General features: G+C 45.9%; 1 protein-coding gene across 2 annotated transcripts; it reads left to right on the forward strand.

Moving 5' to 3' along the window:
* Nucleotides 1-29: 29 nt before the first annotated feature.
* On the forward strand, nt 30-18,508 carry SINHCAF (SIN3-HDAC complex associated factor). Of its 2 annotated transcripts, none has more exons than XM_068946453.1 (7): nt 30-181; nt 2,789-2,904; nt 10,178-10,325; nt 12,384-12,483; nt 13,487-13,613; nt 15,096-15,246; nt 16,166-18,508. In XM_068946453.1, the coding sequence occupies exons 3-7, from the start codon at nt 10,198-10,200 to the stop codon at nt 16,326-16,328; spliced, it is 669 nt and encodes a 222-aa protein (XP_068802554.1). In that variant the 5' UTR covers nt 30-181; nt 2,789-2,904; nt 10,178-10,197; the 3' UTR covers nt 16,329-18,508. The 2 variants fall into 2 exon arrangements, with proteins under 2 accessions (XP_068802554.1, XP_068802564.1); XM_068946463.1 differs by lacking the exon at nt 30-181 and adding an exon at nt 1,696-1,776.
* Nucleotides 18,509-21,834: the final 3,326 nt, after the last annotated feature.

Consider the following 21,834-nt stretch of genomic DNA (forward strand, 5'->3'; position numbering starts at 1 on the left):
CGCGTGCGCAGAGCGGCGCGCGCCGCGGGGAGGGGAGGGCAGATGAGAGGAGGGGGGGGCGCGCGCGCGCGCGCGGGCCCGGAGGTTGCATGCAGGCAGCGGGGCGCGACGGGGCGGCTGCGCAGAGCGCGGCGCGGCGGGGCACGCTCGCGGTCTGCTGGCGGGTGCACGGGGAGCTGAGGTGAGTGCCGCGGGGGGCAGAGGGGAAGGAAAGTCTGGGCAATGAGAAGCGAGAGGCTCGGGTTTGAATTTCTTGTTCTCTTTTCCTTTTTTTTCCCCTCCCCTTTATTTTTTCTTTTTATTTTCTTTTTTTTTTTTTTGCAACAGTCGGTGGTTTGTGGTCGTTGCAAGTTAATCCTGGAGGCTGTCCTTAGTTTTGGTACAGTGAGAACACTTTACCGCCCGAAACAGTTTGACACGCATGGCTCCTGTGTGCGGCGTTCCTCTCCCCCCTCCCCCTTTTTTTTTTTTAAAAAAAAAAAAAGGTAGTGGAGTTTAAAGCAGCCGCTCCGGTCGCGAAACGCCTCCCGCATTGTTGCACACCCCCCTCACCGACTTTGACCCCCCCCCCCACTCCACCCCAAAGTGAGATGAAAACGTTAAACCCCCGAGAGGAAGCGCGATCTAGCTGCAGGCGACGGAGCCGCGGAGCGCTCCGGGGCCGCGGGCGCGGAGCCCCGCCGCCGCCGCGCCGGGAGGGCGGCCCGGCCGTTGCGCGGGGCGCGGGGGCGGCGCAGGTGCGGCGCGGCCCTGCGCAGCGCCCGCACACCTGTAGCGCTGCCGCGCACAAGTTGGTGCCCGCTCGGCGGCGGAGCGGAGGGGGCACCACGGGCGCCCCCCTTCCGCGGGGGGGGGTGGGGGGCGGCGGCTTGCTGACTTTTTAGAATTTTTAAATTTTTTTCCCCTGTTGTTGTTTTTTTTTTTCTTCTTTAGAGCGGTCAGGGGCTCTGCCCGCCCCGAAATAGGGGGGGGGGGAAGTGTGCGCGTGCGGTGGGGTGACACGCGGGGCCGCTGCGCGGGCGGTGATGGCGCCGCCGCCAGCGCAGCGCAGCGCGGGGGCAAAAGCGGCTGCCGGACGCCGCCGCGCCGCACGCAGACAACGGGCAACTTCTGGCTTCCGCGGGGGCCTGCGCGCTCCCTCGCCGCCTGCCCCGAGCCCCGCGGAGCGGCCGGCCGCTCCCGGGTGCCGCACGTCGGCGGGAGCCGGCGGAGGGGAAAACAAAGGGCTCCCATGTGCTGCCGGCGCCGCGACTCCGCGTGTGCGCCCGACCGCGCGCGGAAACGCGGAGGGGAGGGAGGGGGGGGCGCCGACCGGCCGGAGTGAGCGTGCCCCGCGCCGGGGGGGGGTGTTTGAGGGGCTGGCTGCAGGTTTGGGAGCACTTTGGAGGGGCGGCGAAACTTTGGATGCGCGCACGCTGCCGCGAGGTACCACGCCGCCGCGTGCATGGAGGAGGCGGAGGAGGAGGGGGCGTGTTTGCGCGTGTGGGGCGCGCAGGGAGGGAAGCCCCGTCCGCGGTACCGGGGTGGGGTGGGGGGGCTGCGTTGGCGCCCCCGGCCGCGGCGGGGGGGGGTGTTGGTGGTGAGGGGGGGTATCTACCCCTTCTGCCCTTTGAAGTGGGGCTGTTGCCATGTTTGAATTACGTCAGGGCAAAGCCATGAGGAAACAGCGACGGGCGGGGGCGGGGGGGGGCGCCCGGAGCCGCGGCCGCGCACCGGGGGCGGCTGCAGCCCCGCTCGCCCCGGCTGGGGCCAGCGCGGCCGGGCCGGGGCCGCCTGGTCAGTCCCGTGTCCCCCCCCCCCCCCCGCACTTTTTTTAAATTTTTTTTAATATATATTTATGTGGGCTTTCTGGAAGTTGCACGTTTCGCCCTTCGGGGGCAGGGGAGGGGGCGCGCGTTGCGGGCGGGCCGGCGGTGGTGGTGGCTGCTCCTACGGCTCCCGGCCCACCTGCTCGGCGGAAAAGTAGGTCGTGGGCCCCGCCGCCAGCCGGCGGGGGTCTTTGTTCGCGGAGGGCGGGCGCGGAGCCACCGCGCTGCCCCCGCGCCACGCGCTGCTCGGCGGACAACCGGCCGCAGCCTCCGCGTGCCGGCAGCGCGCCTCCCCCGCGGGCTGCTCAAACTGTACTTTGCCGGGCATCCCCGGTTATTGTTACTTTTTTTTTTCTTCTTCTTTTTTTTTTTTACTATTATTTATTTACTTGCTGTTTTGAGCCGGGGAAACGGCTTCCATTCAAATCTCTCATTGGATTAAAAATTGCCGTCTCCTTTTTACACCCATCGCCGGATGCGTAGCTGAAGGGGTTTAAAGGGGCCTGCCAAACCTGTTGTTTACCCCACTGCGTGTTGGCACAGGGCTGAATGCTGCCTGCCCCGTGGCTCCCCCCAGCCCCGCAGGCGAGTCTCTCCTGGCAGGAATAGCCCCAGATCATCCTGCCGATGGCCTTGTCCCCGACCATCCGCTCGCTCTCTAGGGACTGGCAGTCCTGTGTGCCCAAATTATTTCATAATCGTTACAATTGCAAAAAACTTTAGAGCTGTGCTCCAGCACCGTAGGGTTGCAGGCAGCTGGCCTAGGAAGCAGTCCCTCAACCTGGGTGTGTACAGCACGTGTCTTTTCGCTGGGCTGAAGGCAAGGCCCCTGCCACCATCCCCGTGTGGGTGCAGAGAGGAGAAGGCCAAGTGTCCTGAACTGAGTCCAGAGCTTCAAGAGCTTTGCATTGGAGGCTTAAGGAGCATACTTTTAACACATCCTGATGCAGTGCTATTTTTCCTTTCCGATTTTAATTCAGGTGAAGGGGATAGGTTGACAGCTGTGGAGACGCCTGTTTACCCTCACGCAAGGCAAAGCAGGAGGTTTGACGGTTCCTCAGCAAACCCCGCTGCTCCCGTGGACTTACTTCTAAAGGTGAGACTGTTTCTGCCGCGTGCCACGATACGCTGCGGAAACCCCCTTCTCCTCAGTGTGCACGTAGCCAGCTTCACTGTGTAGTTTTCTGTTTTCTTCAATGACCAGAGAAAGTTGCATGTGCTCTACAGCATGGGGCAAGCAGTGAACTAGGGGTCTTTCTGCTGACATCCGTGGGCACCAAGCTCTCTTCCCCCCCCCCCCCCCCCCCCAAAATAAATTCCAGGTTTCTTGAAGTCTGCAGTCAGTGGTAGTGAATCAGTAAGTAACAAGTCATGGGATTTTCAAACACATCTACAGGCATGCAGTATCCAGCTGCCCCTGAAAGTAGGTGGGATCAACTTTCCCAGAGCCTCTGGGAAAAATTCCTCCGTGCTTCTCTCCCAACCAGTAGGAGATTCTCAAAGGGGAGCTAGTTGCCTACAGCTTGCAGTCTTTCCTTTAAAAAGAAAACATCCTTTACTGCTTAGTAGAAGAAAATGAACTGATAAATTCTCACATGTTAAAAATAAACAATGTTAAAACTGTGATGGTTTGTTATCTTAGTTGTGCTGAACAGCTCTTTCTGGGTCACCAGACTGCTTTGCATTGATTCTAATTAGCACTTGATGATTCGTACTTCTTTCGGAATGCGATGAACCGCATGCAGTCTGAAGCAGAAGTTGGTTGTACCTTCTCTAGCACTTGCTTTTTAACAAAAGAAGAAGCCAGCAAGCCTGGGGTGGGAACAGAGGGCTGGAAACTGGATAGATTAGCAGAATGGAGGGGCAGGACTCCATTTCACCACTTGGGCTCTTGCATTTCTTTAGAAGGTGCTCAGTCAGTCCAAAGTCCAAATGAAGTCTCCAGTAATACTTACGGATACTGTAAATATATCCTTTATAATGAAGTCACTCCACTCATTTTGTTACATGTATCCTTTTCCTCCCTTGCAGACCCTATCAGATATTTTATCTTCTTCTAAAAAGACCTTTTCAGTGTCTAATGACCTCAGCTCTCCATGGTGCTTTTTCAGCAGCAGGTGGATACAAACAACATCATAGCAGCTGCAGTCACTGCTCTCAGATGAGCAACACAGACTCAACTCCAGCACTTACTTAAGAGCATCCCAGCATTTCCCTGCCATGCTCCTGGTTAGACCGCACATAGTGTTATGTAATAGGATTTTCCAAAAAAAAAAAAAAAAGCCTCTTTCAAAATGGAATATCTGCAGGTGTGACAGGTTTGGGATTTTTTTTTTTTTCCTATGCAAATGTTACTGATTACTGTTTTCATCCTTTGGCCTGTCCCTTCAGGAGTACTAGCTGCATAGCAATTTGCAGGAACACCCAAGTGGCTTAGCCTTTCACTTTTTTTCTTTGCCTAAATGGGTTAGGTACTTATTTCCTACTGAAGATCAGTAGGTCATAGGCTCTTTAGGCTCCTTTTCAAAAGCAGTCAAGTTGCAGACTTCACTTGGAATAGCTTGTGACTCAGCCTGAATGCTGTAGGAGGCTCAAACATAGGAAAGAAATGTTGGTTTTAATTTCTGATACGTGGTCTTGTAGCTGCTGCTTGTTACATCTGGTATGCTAAGTTTTCATGGCAGCACAGAGCGTATACAACGGTAGCTGCAGAAGACTAGCAGTAAAAGAGTTAGCTTACTTATTTTGGCAGAGGAAAGATTCCTGAAGATCTCATTTGACCTTTTACTGTATTAGCTCAGCTCATCAAGTGAAAACTCCACAGGATGCTATTTATTTTGATGTGCCTGGACTGTATTAGTGGCCAAATACAGCTTTCTTCCAAATGAAGTTGTTTTGGGTGGAGAGAGGAAGGGAAGCGGGGGCAAAGTAATGAGGCTATAAGGGAGCAGAGGAATGTATAGTACATGCGGAATTCCAACTTTATGGTTGTCAGAAATCGGTCCATATGTTTTGAGCTAAAAGGCAAGATGTCAATGTAAAAATGATTTTGTGAAGATTGAAGTTATGTTTTTAGACAGCACCAATTAGTTTCATCTCTTCTTTCCTTGAAGCATATTGGCTTTGGGCATGTTAAGATACGGTTTTCTGGAGTCCAATTTTAACTTTTTCTTTCTGCTCTGAAGCTTCTTTGTGGGGCACGTAAACTCAGGTGGCATATGTTTACACTGAGTATTTGATATAGGCTAGCTTTTTTGTTGATACACAGTTGTATTGCAGTTCATTTCAGCAGACTGACAGGCCCAAGAATTTATTAGCCAGACAGCTCAACTCCTGGCACCCTAGACAGCTCTGGAAGCACTTTTCGTGTGTGTGCATGTGTCTGGGCGTATGCACTTAGAGATGCAGAAGTCATAGCTTATATGTGCACATATATATGTATCTTTCTGTTTTCTCAAGGCTTTTGATTCCTTAAAAAAAAAAAAAAAAGCACCAGTTTTGGCTGTGTTTTAGTTCCAGTGAAATACTGCCGAGATCAGTATTGTGAGATTTTTTTGACAAGAACCGGCTGTATCAACATATGTAGGCTAGATCTTTGTTTGTTGTAACTCTGCTTCAGGGAAGCTGTGCCAAGGCTGTTTTGTATGGAGGAGGAGGAATCAAATTAATTGCAGGGGTTGTCCCTTTCTCTGGCAATCTACTGGAAGTTTTGGGTTGCACAAAGCATAAGTGATCCAGGGTTAGAAGGAGGAGAAGGGAAGTGAGGGAGTGGTTAAGCAGATGAACTGCCATCCCTCTGCTGTCCTGTAACCCCAGAAGTGTTTCTCTTTCAGAGTCACAAGAAACAGGTGAGCCGCTTCCTTTTGAGCGGCTTGATGATTTTGTTAAAAAAGGGAGACATGCATGTCTTCTAGGAATTCCTTCCTTTCTATTGTAAAAGTTTTTCATTCTTCTTGGGTGATCAGAAAGAATGCAGGAGGAATCTGGAAGGGCAAATGGAAGTGGCTTAGCTTTCCTTATTTTCAAATCTAGAGAGTTTGGAAGTTCTTCCTTAACTTGAAAATTTAATGAGCGTTTGAAGCAATACCTCCTTCTGCTTCAGACTGTCAAATTAGATTTTGCAAACAGAACTGAGTCCCAAATTCTAGTCCTGACAGGTAACCAAAGTGCTGAACAACTCACTCACGTGATGCACACTGCTTTGTACCAGCCTTTCACAAATACGTGAGCAGGGTTTTTTCCCTTCCCCTCCTAGTTTACTGCTTTCTGCTCGACTCCAATTTTTTTTTGGAGTGAGGCACTAGCCTTTCTCAAAAGTGAGAGGGCGGCAGGATGGAGAAAAGTTGTTCTGCGGTCCTCTCTGGGTCTCTGAGTCTGTTCAAGTTGCTAAAGCAGTTCTTTGAAGCAGGACTCTGAGGAATAGCAGCTGCTTCTTCTGCGTGTCTTTGACCAGGCAGGATAACTCATCTTCTCCCTAATTTAGGAGTTCCTTCACATAGTCACTCCACTTCTGCAGAATGGCAAATATGCTTCTGATTTCTTGTTGGTGAGTGATTCCTTTCTCTTCTGTGCAACTGGTCATGTAAAAGACTTCTTATATTCAAATAACAAGTTTAAATCTGGCAGAAAAAAAATCTGTTGTAGTCCTTTGAGTTCTATGGAGCTACGTTCCTACCTACCGCTTTTTTTGGTGTCCGGAGTTGTGCGTGGTTATACTTCCACAACCAAGATTGAGGCATTGTAGAGTCACTGTGCTGCATTACAGTAGCTTGCAATCTAGCTCCCTGTTTCTAATTTGAGATCAAAGTTATAAAGCTTTCAAGTTAAACCTTTCAAAGGGCCCAGTCATATGCCGTTTTCAAGTACACTTGAGGCTATAGAAATGTAATGTCAACAGCAACACTAGCACTAGACGTGTAATTACATTTTAGAATGGAAGCTGAGACAGACTGCTTTAAGTTTAGCAGTGCTGATAAGTACTTCTAGACTCAAATGCAGTCTGTATTAGCTATTAAGCTCTCCAGCTGACAGAATATTTAGTATATAATGGTTAAATGACAACTGTTTAGGATTAGATGTGTAACTGGACTGCCGCCTTCCATTTATAACTGCACTTCAGTGCAGTTGTCAGAAATCTGTTTTACTCGTGGTTTTGCTGCTAGCTCTTCCCCATTCAGGAATGATATATGGTAATACCGTTGCTGACCATTCATCAAGTGGGAAACAGATGGCACTAGTTTCCCTTCTATTGAAAGACTGTGTTGAAAGGCTGCTCCTGTGAGAATGGCAGCAACGATGCAAGACAAAATATTTTCAGCATATACATGTCTGATGCCAGGCCTTGCGCAAGCATGAATTGTAAAACATGCAGCTTGTTCTCCTATGGTGTAAATACCAGCTGGTGATAGAGATCATCTCATCAGCATCCAGATTTCTGGGAGAAACTGGATTGGAGAGTAAATCAAACTATCTTGCTGCTTAAAAGTTTGTGGTCCGGATGAACCTAGTTAGTCCTTGATTTTCTAAAGAATAGCACCACAGACTTAACATTGGGTGATCATAAGCAAAATCCAGAGTTAACTGGTAGCTGGAAATTCCCAAGGGAACATGCTGTTGGATCTCCAGAGGCTTGTTAAATGCAGTAGCCTGAAGAGACTCTCTGTTGAAGAAGCACGCTGGCTGCTAAGAAAGAAAATATATACTCTACATGTCTGCCTGAACACTTCATTTACTGTGTCTTGACAGTCCAGGGGTATGAACCCGATTTGGGTGTGCAGTCAGATTCATCGGTTAAGTTCCTTTGAAAAGATATCCCAGCAGAAGTAGAGAGTAGTTTTGAGTCGTAACAAGCTCTCTAAAAGCCTTTTCAGCAGGTCACTAGTCAGACACCTTTTACTTGCTACAGCTGCTCCTGGCCTTCAGGCCCATGCTGTCCTAGTAGAGGGGGCAGTGAGTGGGTCTTGTAAGAAGCCTAGCAGTATCTGGGGAGACTTTGCTGGGTATGCGCACAAGTCATCTTTGAGAGAGCCCGGCCATAGGTGAGCTCCTTGTGCTGCAAATGTGCACTGGGAAGAAGGGAATCTAATGCTTCAAACCTATGTCAAATAGCCATGCAGTAGCTTGGGTTGGGACAGGAGAGAAGGAAAGATTAATTCCCTCCATTTTCTCCTAAGCCTGGAGGATCTCCTCAGTGTTGAGCTTGCGCAAGTCCCTTGCGTGCAAGGGGTTCGAGCAAGACGAGTTTTCTTTAGGGTAGATGTCTTTTTACATGTTGGTGTAATTGCAAGGAGAGACAACCCCAAGGGGCAGCAAGTGATCTTGTGCTGCAGCATGCTAGACTGAAATGCAAGTGTGCATTAAGGGTTCCTTAACAGGTTTTGTGCAAGAGTATTGACTAGCAGTATTATGTAAAAGATTTTCCATGTTTTGTTTTTATTAGGAGCCTGGGAACCTTGTGCTTTTGCTTTGCAGTGCTGCCTTGTTCTGATGTTTCCTGGGAGGCGGGGAGAGGGAGGGAAGAGAAGGGCTGATGCTGAGAGTGTTTTCAGTTGTGTGTGGAGGACTATGACTAGGCCTAGGCAGTTCATTAGCTCTTACTTTGGTCCTGCAAAAACATACAGTGTCTTTTTCCCCAAGTGAAATCTCTGTAAGCAAGCAAGGTGCTAGGTACGGCTGTTTTATGGAAGCATAATCTCAGTCTCATCTCAATTTACGTTCCAAATTGTTTTACTGTTACGATGATGTGACAAGGCTCAATGTTAAGTACCAAAGATTTCAAGTTAATTTCTTCTGTCTGTCTGGTGGAAATTAGAACTTCTTCCCTTGCCCTCCTGCTGGTGAATATGTGGGGACAAGACCCCTATGCCTCATACTTCACCAGTGACCCAAGATCCCTTGGCAGTCCCTGGGACTGAGAGGTGAGCGAGAGTTCCCTCTCCCCAGACTTGTCCACAAATGATGGAGATGCTGCCTTTCTGAAAATCCTACCTGAGCTACTGGGTCTTTTGATAGATTTTTGTTGAGAGAAGTGGGTGTGTGGTTTTTTTTTTCTTTTTTTTTTTTTTTTTAGCTTCTCCAAGAATATGCCTTGGCCTTTTAGTTAAGGGAAGGGAGAAAGTCTTGTACTACTTGCATGGCTGTCTGCTAGCTTTTATAAGCAGAATTTCTCAGGGGTGAAAACCTGTTCTCATGGAGCTGCGTGCTGGCACTGATCACAAGCAGCAGAGGTGGCTGTTCTCTGCGGTGGGTTGTTTAAGTAAACCTTGCGGTGTTGTCTGCTTGAAAGAGAACCCTTTTTGGAACAATCTCTGCATCTGTTTGGACATAAAAGCTAGAAGTTCTGTATGACCTGTAAAAACTTGCCTTGTGTCCAGGCCCGGAGCCAGGAAAGCACCAGTTTTGCTCACTTTGGAAGCAGTCTGGGAGGAGAAGGAAAGGCAAACCTCTAAGAGCTTTAGCCCATACTGAGCTTGCAGAGCTGGTGGTTAAGGAAAAACGACTTGCTTGTAAACAGAACACTTTCTGGTCTGGCATCATTGGCTAGGGCTAGGGTGCGTGGTAGGTGCATAATGTGCTGTGCCCCAGGCTTCTGCTGCCTGAGCCCTCTTCTAGCCCACGTAGCTCAGTTTCCTTCCCAGGGAAAGCAGGGCGGGGAAGGCAGGAGGGTGAGAACTGAGCCTGTGCTGACACGGAGCTGGGATGTGGCTGGGATGCTCACCCAGACCGGGGAGATGAGAAATGCTCCCGGGTCCCGCACTGCAGACATAGCCACTGAGAGCTAGGTGGATCTCCACCCTGCTATAGAGTGGCTTTTCATGTATGTCTGCCCTACAGCCTAGAGGTATGACTGTAGCTCATTTAAAATGACTCCTACTCACTTTCAGCAAAGTTTGGCAGGGATGTTTCCAACAAACATTTGGCGATGATGACAACGCAATTCCAGTGACCCAGGGTTCAGCTGCCAACCACTTATCCAGGGGCTCGGGCAGGTTCCTACAGCTTGTCCTGCTGCCCGTTTTGCCACAGGTGTATGGCTTTTGTTAGCTGAGTCAGCTGCATTCCCACTTCTGGATTGCACTGTGGTAGAGGTGCCCTTAGAGTAAAATTGTGCAGTGAATGACCTTGTCACGGGTCCTGCTGCGTGTTGCTTAATATTCCAACTGTTTTGTTGTGGCTGTTCTTTTAAAATAAGACAGTGTATTTTGGGTGCACCTGCTCCTCTGAGGTGAGGCAGGGTAGAGCTAAAGCCTAATCTAGCAGTTTCCAATCCTGAATTATAATCTAGTTTTGGAATGCTTAGTGAATTGCACAGGTTTTCCTTTCAGTATCTGAAAGTGATAAGTAATACCAGTTCCTGTTTGTTTTCACAGGCCACAGCAGGGAGGAAAAGATGTTTGGCTTTCACAAACCGAAGATGTACCGGAGTATAGAGGGCTGCTGTATTTGCAGAGCAAAGTCTTCCAGTTCTCGTTTCACCGACAGTAAGCGTTACGAAAAGGACTTCCAGAATTGTTTTGGGTAAGATTCTCTCTTTAGTCAATGCTGTGGTCAGTCATAATTTCTGTCGCTAAGCTTTGAACCTGGCGCACTTAGCTGTTCTGCTCTGAGGGAGGGACTGAAAAGATTAGACTGGTTTGGGAGGGGGCAAGGGGAGCTGGTTTCAGCTTCCTCCAATTCTCCCACTACAGGCCAGGCCAGGAGGGACTAGAGGCTCTGCTGCTGCATGTGATACCGTTTGGTTGCCAATGTATTGTTGCTATCAGTGAAGAGCTTCTATAGATTACAACAGTGAGAGGTCAGGCTGCCTCATCTGCCCTACAGCACGTGCAGTGATTTTCGGACACATGTCAAACAATCCATTTTGTACTTTTTCCTTAGAGGTGAAAATCCCTGTGCAAGGTGCAAGACAGCACAGAACCACGGAGGCTTTCTGTAGCTTTGAAGATTCAAGAACGTTAGTCAAAATTCAACAGGTTATATTTAGCAGTTCCAGCAGACTTTATGCACAGCTGTTTTTTTTTTTTTTCTTTAAGTGGTGGGGCCTTTGCTCAAATAGAGGATATCAATATATTACTAGAATTTTTCAGTCGGAAATGCGTTGCGATAGAATGTGAATGCTGGGTAAGTAGCTTTCCAGTTAGGTAATGGGGCAACTAATGCTACTTGAAAGCATTGTTAAACAAATCTACATAAATATCGATGATTTCTTGTACGAGCTGCTATGACCTTTTAACTTTTTGGAGCTACTTTCTAACAACTTTGAAATTGCATCTAATTAGTGTCATCAAATTTTCAAGAAAGCAAATTCCTGTTGACAGCTTGTAGTTATTTTTTTTACTTTTGTTTATTTTTGAAATTTGGCTGAGATAATCATTTCTCCTGTTTATGCTGTATTTTTCCATTAAAGTATTTTCCCTGGAACAGTGTCGAAGCTGTCACTATTCTTGTGTTTTTCCTCCCAGTCTAAGCTGTCACTGTTCTTTTGTTTTTCCTCCCAATCTTGTTGGATGAACTCTCGTGAGAATCTTTGGCCCAACTGGAACTTAAATGTATTATATTAAAAATATATATGCATATAGCTACTGCTGCTGACTTGAGTGCTTCATATACATAAAACTTTGCAGTCTTTGTAAATCTTTTCCTTGTTTTTCTTTTCCCCCTTTATCTAGAAACACTTCTTTCATGTATGATTTTATAGGCCTTCTGTATTTCTTAACCATGGGGTTTTTTGTACATAAATCTGATGCTGATGATTTTCCCTGGCATATTTCTTGGCTGCTATCCTTGGCAGTGGAAAGACCGTGTAAAGGCCCATGGCCTTTTTATATAAACTGCAGTAAAGAAGCTTGCAGTATACCAGGCCTTTTGGTTTTGTGCTATCTGAAATGTTCGCTAAGGTAAAAATGCAGTCTTTAACACTGAGCAAACACTGGCTTATCTGAGCCTGTCCCATTCATCTGTAAATGCTTCAAAGTCCTCCCATTTAAATAGCTGAAAAATTCCACAGTGTATCTCCTTTCTGTACCTTTTAGTGTGGTTTAGCCAAAGGGATCAGCTCTGAAGAAAGCTTGTTAGAAGGGAGCAAGTACTGCTGTCATTCCAGTGACTGTTGTATCTGAACCTTTATCCTACGCGTATGCAGGGGTGCGTTAGGTGGTGTTTGTTACTCATCCTTGAAGCTCCGTGAGAAAGCTAAGAGCTGAATAAGCTTTTGTCAGATCTCCAAGGTTTGTTCTCAAATGTGCATTCAAGGAATATGATTATTCCTCCTCCCTCCCAAACAAACCAACCAACCCACTGGAAGTGTAGTTTCAAAAAAATAACTGGAGGGGATAGGGCTGTTTTTTAGTGCCCTTCTGGAGACGCTCTTGATAGCTTTTATTTCAGTATAAAAGAGTGTTTTCCAAAAGTTAGAGCCTGTTTTTTAGATGGCACTGTTTGAGCACCCCAGACTAATTGTCATGTCTGAAAAACAGGACATGGGAGCTTCCCTCCCCCGCCTTCAGTTTTTATGCTTCTTGCTCTGTTAAGGAACTAACTGTTAACAAATTATTTTTACTTTTTCTTTTTTGCTAGGCTCCATGAGGCCCGCTCAGGAGATATTTGCAATGCCTGTGTCCTTTTGGTGAAACGATGGAAAAAACTGCCAGCAGGATCCAAAAAAAACTGGAATCATGTTAGTTGGTTATTTATCTATTTCTCTCATGTTCCTGAAGTAACTTGTTTTCTGTCTTGCAGCCCATCCTGCTAGAGAGGGAGGCACTAGCAAGATTTTTGGGTTTGCTGTCCTCCCTGGCCCGGCACACACGTGTACCCACCCACCATCTCTAAACTCTGCCCAGAATATTTCCTGCTATATGGCTCTTGCCCGTCTTCATCTGGCTTATGTGCAAATTGTGATTGTGCAAGCCCTGGATGGAGTCGCAGACTAGCTTACCTTGTAATTCCTCGTTTTCACAAGCTCATAACTTTGTCCAAAAGTCTCTTATGACACTCAAAACGTTCCAGATTTGGCCTCTGTCCAAAAATTGGCCATTCTCCTCCTTTTTCCTTTTCTTAATAGCTTGAACAAGCAAGGTGACTTGCTCAAGCAACATATAAATCAAATCGGCTTAGTCAGATAATTGAAATGACTAATAACTCACAACCATTCCCACTCATAAAATCTACTGTGATATACCTAATTCATTTTGGGCCTGAGACCGGGAAGATGATCGGGATTCTTTGTGTATGTTATAATCTTTTTGTCAGGAGGCCTTGATGATAACAGGGGAGCCAGAGCTATGGTAATTACCAGCACTAGCCTTTTCGAAAGTGAAATTGATGATTTAAAAACAAACAAAAAAACCCACAACAGGGCAAATGCTTGGTAGACTCTCTTAACTGAATCTGCATTGGCTTAAACAACAGCTGTCCACTGAACTGAGTCTGTCCAAATAGGAGAAAGACAAAAGTTTAACTGAATGTGCTTTTAAAGCTGGTTTTTTTTCCCCTCTTCCTGTAGACTCGGCCTCTTATGAGCCAGATTTAAATGAAATATAAGAGTGGCAATGCACAGAAGTGCCTCAGTTTAACTAAGCTGGGCTTGAACACCTCAGCTAAATCTGTTCAGGTTCCTTGATTCATGCAGTATCTGAGCATGATGCAGAAGTATTAGGTACAGGTTTTCTGTATTCTAGGTGGTAGATGCCAGGGCTGGACCCAGTCTGAAAACAACCCTGAAACCAAAGAAAATGAAAACTCTCTCTGGAAGTAGAATAAAGAGCAATCAAATCAGCAAACTGCAAAAGGAATTCAAGCGGCACAGTAAGTTGATCCAAAGAGATTTTGGCAGTAAACTTTGGCCTCCCCTAAAATAGCTTATTGTTAACTGACTCAGTCAAATTACTGTCTAGATTCATTTGTGTTCTCAGACGTCTTCCCTAACTGCTTGGGGAGAGGGTAGTGGAATGAAGAGGAAGAGTGTTTGAGCAGGGTGTGTTGTGGGGCAGAGGTGGGTTGTGTCAGGTGGGGAAGTGGCAAGGAAAGGTTATGGAGGTGGGGAGCGAGGACACCTGGCTTTCGAGAGCAGGCAATTGTAGTGTATGTCCCACACTTAAGCAACATGTTCCTGGAAGGTGCTTGGGCAGAATCCTCATTGCAATTGGAGTTGGAATAGTTCACCCTCTGGTCTCATTAATGCACAAAGAGGGTTTTCAGCTGTCCTTTCTCAAGGAAGACTGTTCTGCTGATATCACTATCAGTCTTTCTTCCATATAGGTTTTCAACTTTCTGTTTAGCCTAGATTATTTTTCCCTTTAAATTCTTGCCGTCTTTCCTCTGTAGCAGTTTCCTTACACCTTCCTTTGACAGTCTCAGTGATTTCTTCCTACTAACGCTTACGCTCTTCAAATAGATTGGGATTCATAGCTTCCCAGCAAAACCATCTGCCAGTCATACTCTAAATGGATGTCAGCAGTTTAGCTCTTTCCTCTAGAACAAACCTCCTAACCTCTTAACTGTTGCTGTCTTAATCCTCTATTTCAGTTATGCTACCTGACTTGAAGGAAATGCATATGAAGCAGACTTTGGAAAACTAAGGGGTTCTTTATTGTTTAAAAAGCATTTATTGTACTGAGCACAAATAAACTCACCTAAGAAAACTTGGAAAGGCCCTGACCCAAAGAGCTTTTATTTCTTCATCCAGCATGCTGTAATTAATTCTTAATTGTGTTACTGTAGGTGCTAGAGATAACAACTAAATGGTAGGCCAGCAGTCCCTCTGTTTAGGTGTGCATCTGCACTGAGTTTGTAGTTTGGTCTTGATTCAGCAAAAACTTAGTCCTACCTAATGCAGTGCATGAGGAATAATCACTAATGAGAAGCGCTTTGCAAGATTTTAATAGGATGGATAAGAAACGAGATTTGGGGCGACAGAGGAATTACTGGGTTAGGATCATCTGCAAGAATGTTGCAGTGATACCAGAGAGGGACTAGGATTTTGTCCAAAGTGTGACCTGCACGGGCTGCGTTTGAGAGCTAGGAGATGAAGCCCGAGTCAGCCACTTTCTGGTCTTTTGGGTACAAGGGCACTCTTCCAGCTCTGAGGCCTGTCTCCAGGATGCTGCCAGGTGTTCTCTCAAGGCAGGGGAAAGTAAAAATGGTGGTTGTTGTTACCCCCTCCACCCCGATTAAAATGCTTTCTCTCTAGTCCCAATCCAAATGTGACCGTTTATAGATGAGGAGGAGGATGACTAACTACTTGGATTGTATGTCTTGATTCCTGCATTTGTGCCTCCCTCCTTACAGATTCTGATGCTCACAGTACCACCTCAAGTGCCTCCCCAGCTCAGTCTCCCTGTTACAGTAACCAGTCTGATGATGGCTCTGACACAGAGATGAGTGCTGGGTCCAGCAGAACACCAGTTTTCTCCTTTTTAGATCTCACATATTGGAAAAGGTAAAAAGCAGTACCTGTATTCCGTGCAACCAGCAATTTGCCTCATTTACACAGTGCTTGATTCTGGTTCCTCGGGAATTTGCAGGGTGCTGCTGAACTTAATTTGTGTTAAGGATGTCATTTAAGCCACTGGCTATTCAACGATATGGGAGCCTATCTTTCTTTGGAAATAAGTGCCATGTGCTTAAGACAAGTTTTCCCCTGTCTCCCCTTAGTTCCCTAAATGCTTATAAATGTTCTGGATAAAAAAAAATTTATATTTTGGGAGTAATAGATAATGACAGTCAGGAAAGTTATCTTTTGTCTTAAAACTATGCTTTGTAGATGTGATGTGTTATCCAATACATAGGTGCCCTCAGCCTGGCAGCAAAACATAACATTGGATTTGGTTGACCTGTGATGGTTGTCATTTAAAAAAAAATTTGGAGCGGGAGGAAAACCACAACACTTTCTGAGAGCTGATCGGTTTTGTTATCTTTTATTACACATTGTGATACGGTTTTCCCTTGTTTAGCCAATTGCTGCATTGAAGTTGTTGTGACTTTGCTGCCTCCTCTCAAACAGTGTTTGCAAGTACATTTTAGTCAAGGTTAGTTCAGCTCAGATAGCTGTATATGGAACTTCTCTGGGAAGAGAAATGGGAGACAGTTTTGCACAGGCATAGACTTTTTTCGAAGTAATGTTGTGGATTTAGACACAGACTTGTTTGCTCTTTCTGAGCAGCCTTTTCCCTTCTATCCTAGCCAAACAACGTTGGAGGTTCAGAGAAGTAGTGTATCAGTCATACTAATTTTTGCATTTCTGTAACTTCTGTATATTCTAAACACATAAACGCTCTCTCTCTCTCTCCCCTCCTCTCTCTCTCTCCCTCTCTCTCTCTCTCCCCCCCTCTCCCTGCCCCATCCACTGTTTCCTCCAGGCAAAAGGTTTGCTGTGGAATTATTTACAAAGGGCGTTTTGGGGAAGTCCTCATAGACACTCATCTCTTCAAACCTTGCTGTAGCAATAAAAAGTCTGCCACTGAGAAGCCAGAACAAGAGGGACCACAATCGCCATCTATCTCCACCCAAGAGGAGTGGTGACTTCCTTGGATAGCTGCAGAAGGTTATACAGATCCTTTTATTCTCTGGAAAAATACTAGAAAGTGATTCTGTTCACTTTGGACACCTGCTATGCTGCCAAAAGACTATTCCCTAGAACTGTGTTGGGTTTTACTGCTACAATTCCACAAACTCTGAAGCCAGTTTGTATCCTTACAGAAAGACTGTACATAAATATTTAAGACGCTATGGAACACTTAGCAAAGCTGAATGCTGCTGCAAGGTTGTCCCTCTAATATTTTTCCCCCTTCCACTCTCTTCACAAATGAACTTGAAGATGGGTTTTTGTATATTAAAGTATATGTAGTTCATGTTTCTGTATTGAAAGAAGCAGTGGTTGTCAGGCATTTTTTTTTTGAAGTTGGTTGGTAACCTTCCTTAAATCCCCAAGAAAATATTTCATTCTTAGACATGTATGAGTTGATGAGATGGAGTAATACATAGAAATGTTATAAGTCACCTCTCTAGTTATATAAATATATATTTTTTAAAGGTGTGGAGTTCTCACCCTATACTACTGACATTGTAACAAAGACAAATAATGCATCCCTCCTACATGACACTGACTGGTACCTGCAGACATCTGTAGTGTAAGCAGTAGTTATCTGAGAAGGCCCCCAAAGTAAAATGCTCTCAAGAAGGAGCAGGAGAGCTCTCTTCCTCAGCTAAGGAGGAAGATGTACTGAAGAACTGACCATAGAGAAATGGAAGGCTACTTCCTTTTAGCCCAGCAGCGGACACCCTAGGCCTCCTGTAGTGACTGACAGGTGATTAGAGGTGGACCAAGGCAACAACCAAGTTAGACCAAGTTAGGTGTAGATGAGGGCCAAAACTGAGTAACTGGTATTTGTTGGCCCAAGGTAGCTGAAATGTGACCATGAAACAGACTTCTTGCTGGTTTTGAATGTGACAGAACCAAACCCCCTGGCTAAACAAGGCAGGTTCTAGTCTGGGGACATAACTCAATCCTAGCTTGGGGTCTGGATTCAAGATTCCTGTTTTGGAACCCTTCCCCTGCAGTGCTTCTGTGTTTCTTGTTAAACAACCAGCAGATCAACAATTCTGTGAGTACTGGACTTACTGCAAATTATGAGGAGTTCTGTTAAGAATGGTACTGTACCGAATAGAGGCAGCTCTCTGCATATGAGATCAAAAGGTAGTATTTCCTACACACGTTCCCAGTCAAACTTCTGTACAGACCATTGTGACGCTCCTTCATGCTCCTCTTTGCCTTTAGGGTGAAAGCAGCTTCCTGGAAGAGTGTGCTGCAGTTTTAGCTCCCAATTGCTTCATGTTCCTTTTATGAAGGTTTAATTTGTGTACCCTGGGAATTCTGCTTTTTTTATTTGTTTCTGATTTGGGGGGAGGGGATTTTTTTTTATTATTACTCTTTTGGGATATTCTGCAATGGACTGCTACAAGCTTTCCTTTTTGTGTGAGTTGTCAGCATAATATTTTGGTGGGTAGGGCTTAGGACTGGATTTCCATGTAATCTCACTTCCTGCAATGGGAATGATTAGCAAATAAAAACATGGGTAGGGAAAGGTGCAGGTTTTAAGAGGAGCCTCCACCCTCAAAGCTCTTTTTTTCCTTGTGATGGGAAACCCAACCTCTGAAGAGAACATCAGGGGAAATGGAGCTTTGACTTATCACAGCCTTACAGCTTTCATTGTTCTTATTTTGCTTTTCCTAAACTCTCTGAGATTCTGAAGGGAGGATAAAGCTGCATACCATGCTTTCATCTGCAACCAAATAAATGGATACTTGCTTGTGTAACTGCTTGACTAGGTTGGTCGTGTCTAATGAGGGCTGTTTTACAGATACCTTCTTCCATTTGAATTTGTGTTTTCAGCATCAATAATTCTGTGCGCCTAAGGCTGCAGTGTTGGTGGTAGGATATGCTCTGATATGGATCATCTCTTCTTCTGTATTTATTTATTTATTGCTAGATTTCAACTGCCAACTGCTTCCCCTACTCCCTCCCACCTCTTCCATTCCTGGTAGTAATGCAAGATGAACTGTATGTAGTCATGCACTTTGTATTAATGTATTAGAAATCTATGGAACCTGTTTTTTTACTTTTATACTGTTCAGACACTTGTAATCCAAACTTTTTTTTTTACTAGGGTAATGAATAAATTTAGACTTATTTAGAAAATAAACATTTTCTCCTCTGCTTATTCCAATTCTATCCCATTCCTTAGACTTAGTGTTTGAACCAGCCCAGGTAATCCATTTTTGTATTTGAACAAGACTTCAAGACTTTTTTTGTGTGAAGAAAGGTAACTGTTCCTTGAAACAAGTGATTTACTGTTTAATTTGGAAAGAGGAGCAGAACAAAGGAATTTACTGTGATGGATAGCTGTCTCATGGCAGAATCGCAGAGTTTTCCCTTGGCACTGTGCACGCATAAGAGGTGTTTCTTTACTTGAAATGAGTGATGCTGAAATTTGGTGTTTTTTTGGGAGGGCTTGCTGCCTGTCTAGCTCTCTGAGTGAAGGCCAGCTGAAGCAACAGTGTTACAGGTTTGGTGCTTTGACAGTATGTGAAAGCATCCCTTTCGAGATCCAGCCAAGTCAGTGGAAGAGGCTAGTGCTCCTGTACTGAAGCTGGAGCCGGAAGTGTTTCTTCCTGACAGGCAAAGTCACTCGGATAAGTTCAAGCGGACTGGTGGGAGCAAGGACTCCTGGTAGGAGATGACGGTAAGTAACTGAGTTCAGAAGATGAGGCTTTTCCTGACGATGGGGAAAGCGTTGCAACCTTAGCACGATTTTTGTTACAAGATACTATTCTGGACTTCAGTGGAGCAACTCTTGATTTATTCCTGCTGCGATACTGGCTCTTTCCTAACTGAGCAAGATGGTATCCAGAGGTGAACGTCAAAGTCCTTTCAGTGAAAATCCTTCATAGACTGCAAGATTAGTGAGTGGCACGTGATTTAAATACAACAAGGTCTATTTTGGGCATATTCGCATTATCTGCTACAGATGTTTAAAAATATCTTAGGCATGATTCAGTTCACCTAAAATGAAAAGCTTTGCATGGAGTCATTGAAGAGAAGTAGGTGCACCAAAAGATGATTTAAATCAAGTACGTAAACTTAGTGCAACTTCCTTCTTTGCAGCTTCTACCCTCTTTCAGATTTCTTTTCTCTCTTTATTGTTGCTTCACTTCTGTGACTGCAGGTGCTGTCTGGGTAGCCTCAGGGTGCTGTGAACATCAGTTTTAATGGGAAAAGTGTTTTCTGCATGAGGCAGATAACCAAATGGAGGAGTGCAGCTGTGAAGGAGGAAGCTGCTCCTATGGGGACACTGGGTAGTATGGACTAGCCATCTTCAGAGCAACGGTGGAATGAGATGAGGAAGCAAATTTCTGGGTGAAGTCCTCCTGTGCATCACCAGAATCAACGATCACAATAAGTATGACAGCTACTAAAATAATAGCTTCCAGTGCAAGTATTATAAAGCTTCATTACAAAAAAAAATGTGTTATATCAACTCTGAAGACAAGAAAAAGGAGGCATGTACTTTATATCAACTCTGAAGACAAGAAAAAGGAGGCATGTACTTGCTTAAGTGATTTTTCTGGAGGTCACCAATAGACCAGGAATAGATCCCAGATTTCCAAAGCCTGCATTCAGTACTTTAACTGTGCTATCAGTAAAGCAAACTTTGTCTGTATCGTGCTGGATGGCAACTAATTTTATTCTGATTATGTGCTTTGGAGATTTCTTTTTATGTGACTTCTACAACACTGAGTCTGTAACATGCTTTCTGAGTAGAGGCTTGGGTGCTCTCCAGCACCAGTGACTAAACAGTTGCAAGTCTTCTAATCTGAGGTAGTATAAACATTTTGTTTCAATGCCATATAGAAAAAAGGGAAGCTCCTTCTAAATGGTTCTCATAGCATGTGATGTCATTATTTAGGCTGTCTAGACTAGGGGTAAGAGCACAGTGTATTCTGCACACCTTGTCATACGGTTGCCTGTATTGGAGATACAACTCCCTTTTGGCTCATATTTTCCTCTTTCCTTCCCATAGAAATCAGGACACAAGGAGGAAGATGACATGTGTCCATGTCTCCTTTATCAGATGCAGCTGATGAACACCTGGAACAGGCACCTGGGAAATACTCCTATCTTCCTCAGTATGAACATAGTTGGCAGTAAGCAAACACAAAGCATGTGCCTTTGCAGGTTAACTTGTCTCTATATTGGATTTGTGAAGGCGTTAAGGTATCCATTTCAAATGGCATTGGGTATCAAATTAGCCTTTTTGCTACAGCAAATAACATTTTGCTGTTGGAGAAGAGTGCTGTTAGTATTCCCATTGCAAAGTACGCGTTTGTGTTGACTTACAATGACTCAGAATGATATTGGTGCTGCAATTACACTATTGTGGGCCTAAAGAGGAAGTAAAACATTCTGAGAAATAAAAAAACAAACAAACAAAACAAAACTAGTGTTCTACCTGCTGAATATATATGAGGGGATGTGATGCTGAAATCTGACGCCGGTTACCCTGAATACTTTTGGTTTTGTTTTTCTTTTTAAGCTTTATATTTACTAGTGCGAATGGTTTGCAAGACTCTCTCGTGTATCGGAGAGATGTCGTTGTTATAGGGGACGGTGACACCTGCTTTGCCCTCATGTCCTGCCCAGTAAGAGCTTGCGTGGCGAGGAGCGCGCCGGCCTGGGTTCGTTAACGCCGAGCCTGGATGCTCAGACCTCATGTTGACGTGGGGGTCTGGAAGCTCACGGCTTCTGGGGGCTTCCGTGGGACGGGGGCCCGGCCCGGCCGCTCCGAGGTGCGTCTGGCCCGCAGGGCTGCGGCGCGGCCCGGCGAGGGGGGCCCGGCCGGGCGCCGAGGCGAGCGGCGGCCGGGCCGGGCCGGGCGTTGCCATGGGGACGGAGCCGGGCCCGGCCCGACCGCCAGGGGGCGCTGCCGGCGCCTTGCAGCCAGCCAGGCCCGGGGAGTTCTCTATGAAAAGCGGAAATCGGCGGTTTGAAACTTTGTGTTTTGGGGTTTTTTTTTGTTTGTTTTGTTTTGTTTTGTTTTTTGGCAAAACGTTCCTGCACCAACTGATGGGGATGACCTGGTGAGAACAAGGGCGTGCGTCGGGTTTCTCTGCATAATCATCCCTTCCCAAACGACAGCGATGGTGTATTTGGGAAACATCCTGCTGAAATCCACAGGCAGGAACAACCTCCTAATTGTTCTTTCTAGGTCATGACTCACTTGCTCTTCAGGCTTTGGCAAAAGCTGAGTCACCTATTAATATTCAGCACTCTATATTCCGCTCGCATGGCCAGCAGGCTCCGCTTCCGACTCATAAAAAATGAGAACAAACCACCCCCTTCTTAGCTCCATCTTTTCTCCTCCCAAAGAGACAGAATGAGCAACGGGGTGTGAGAGAGCAGGGACTGCGAATGACCTGCGTTGGAAAATCAGTCCTGTTGCCCTTAGGAGTGACTCTGGTGGGTAAAATG

Source organism: Struthio camelus, chromosome 1 (genome assembly GCF_040807025.1).
Source record: "Struthio camelus isolate bStrCam1 chromosome 1, bStrCam1.hap1, whole genome shotgun sequence".
NCBI classification, from domain to species: Eukaryota; Metazoa; Chordata; class Aves; order Struthioniformes; family Struthionidae; genus Struthio; species Struthio camelus.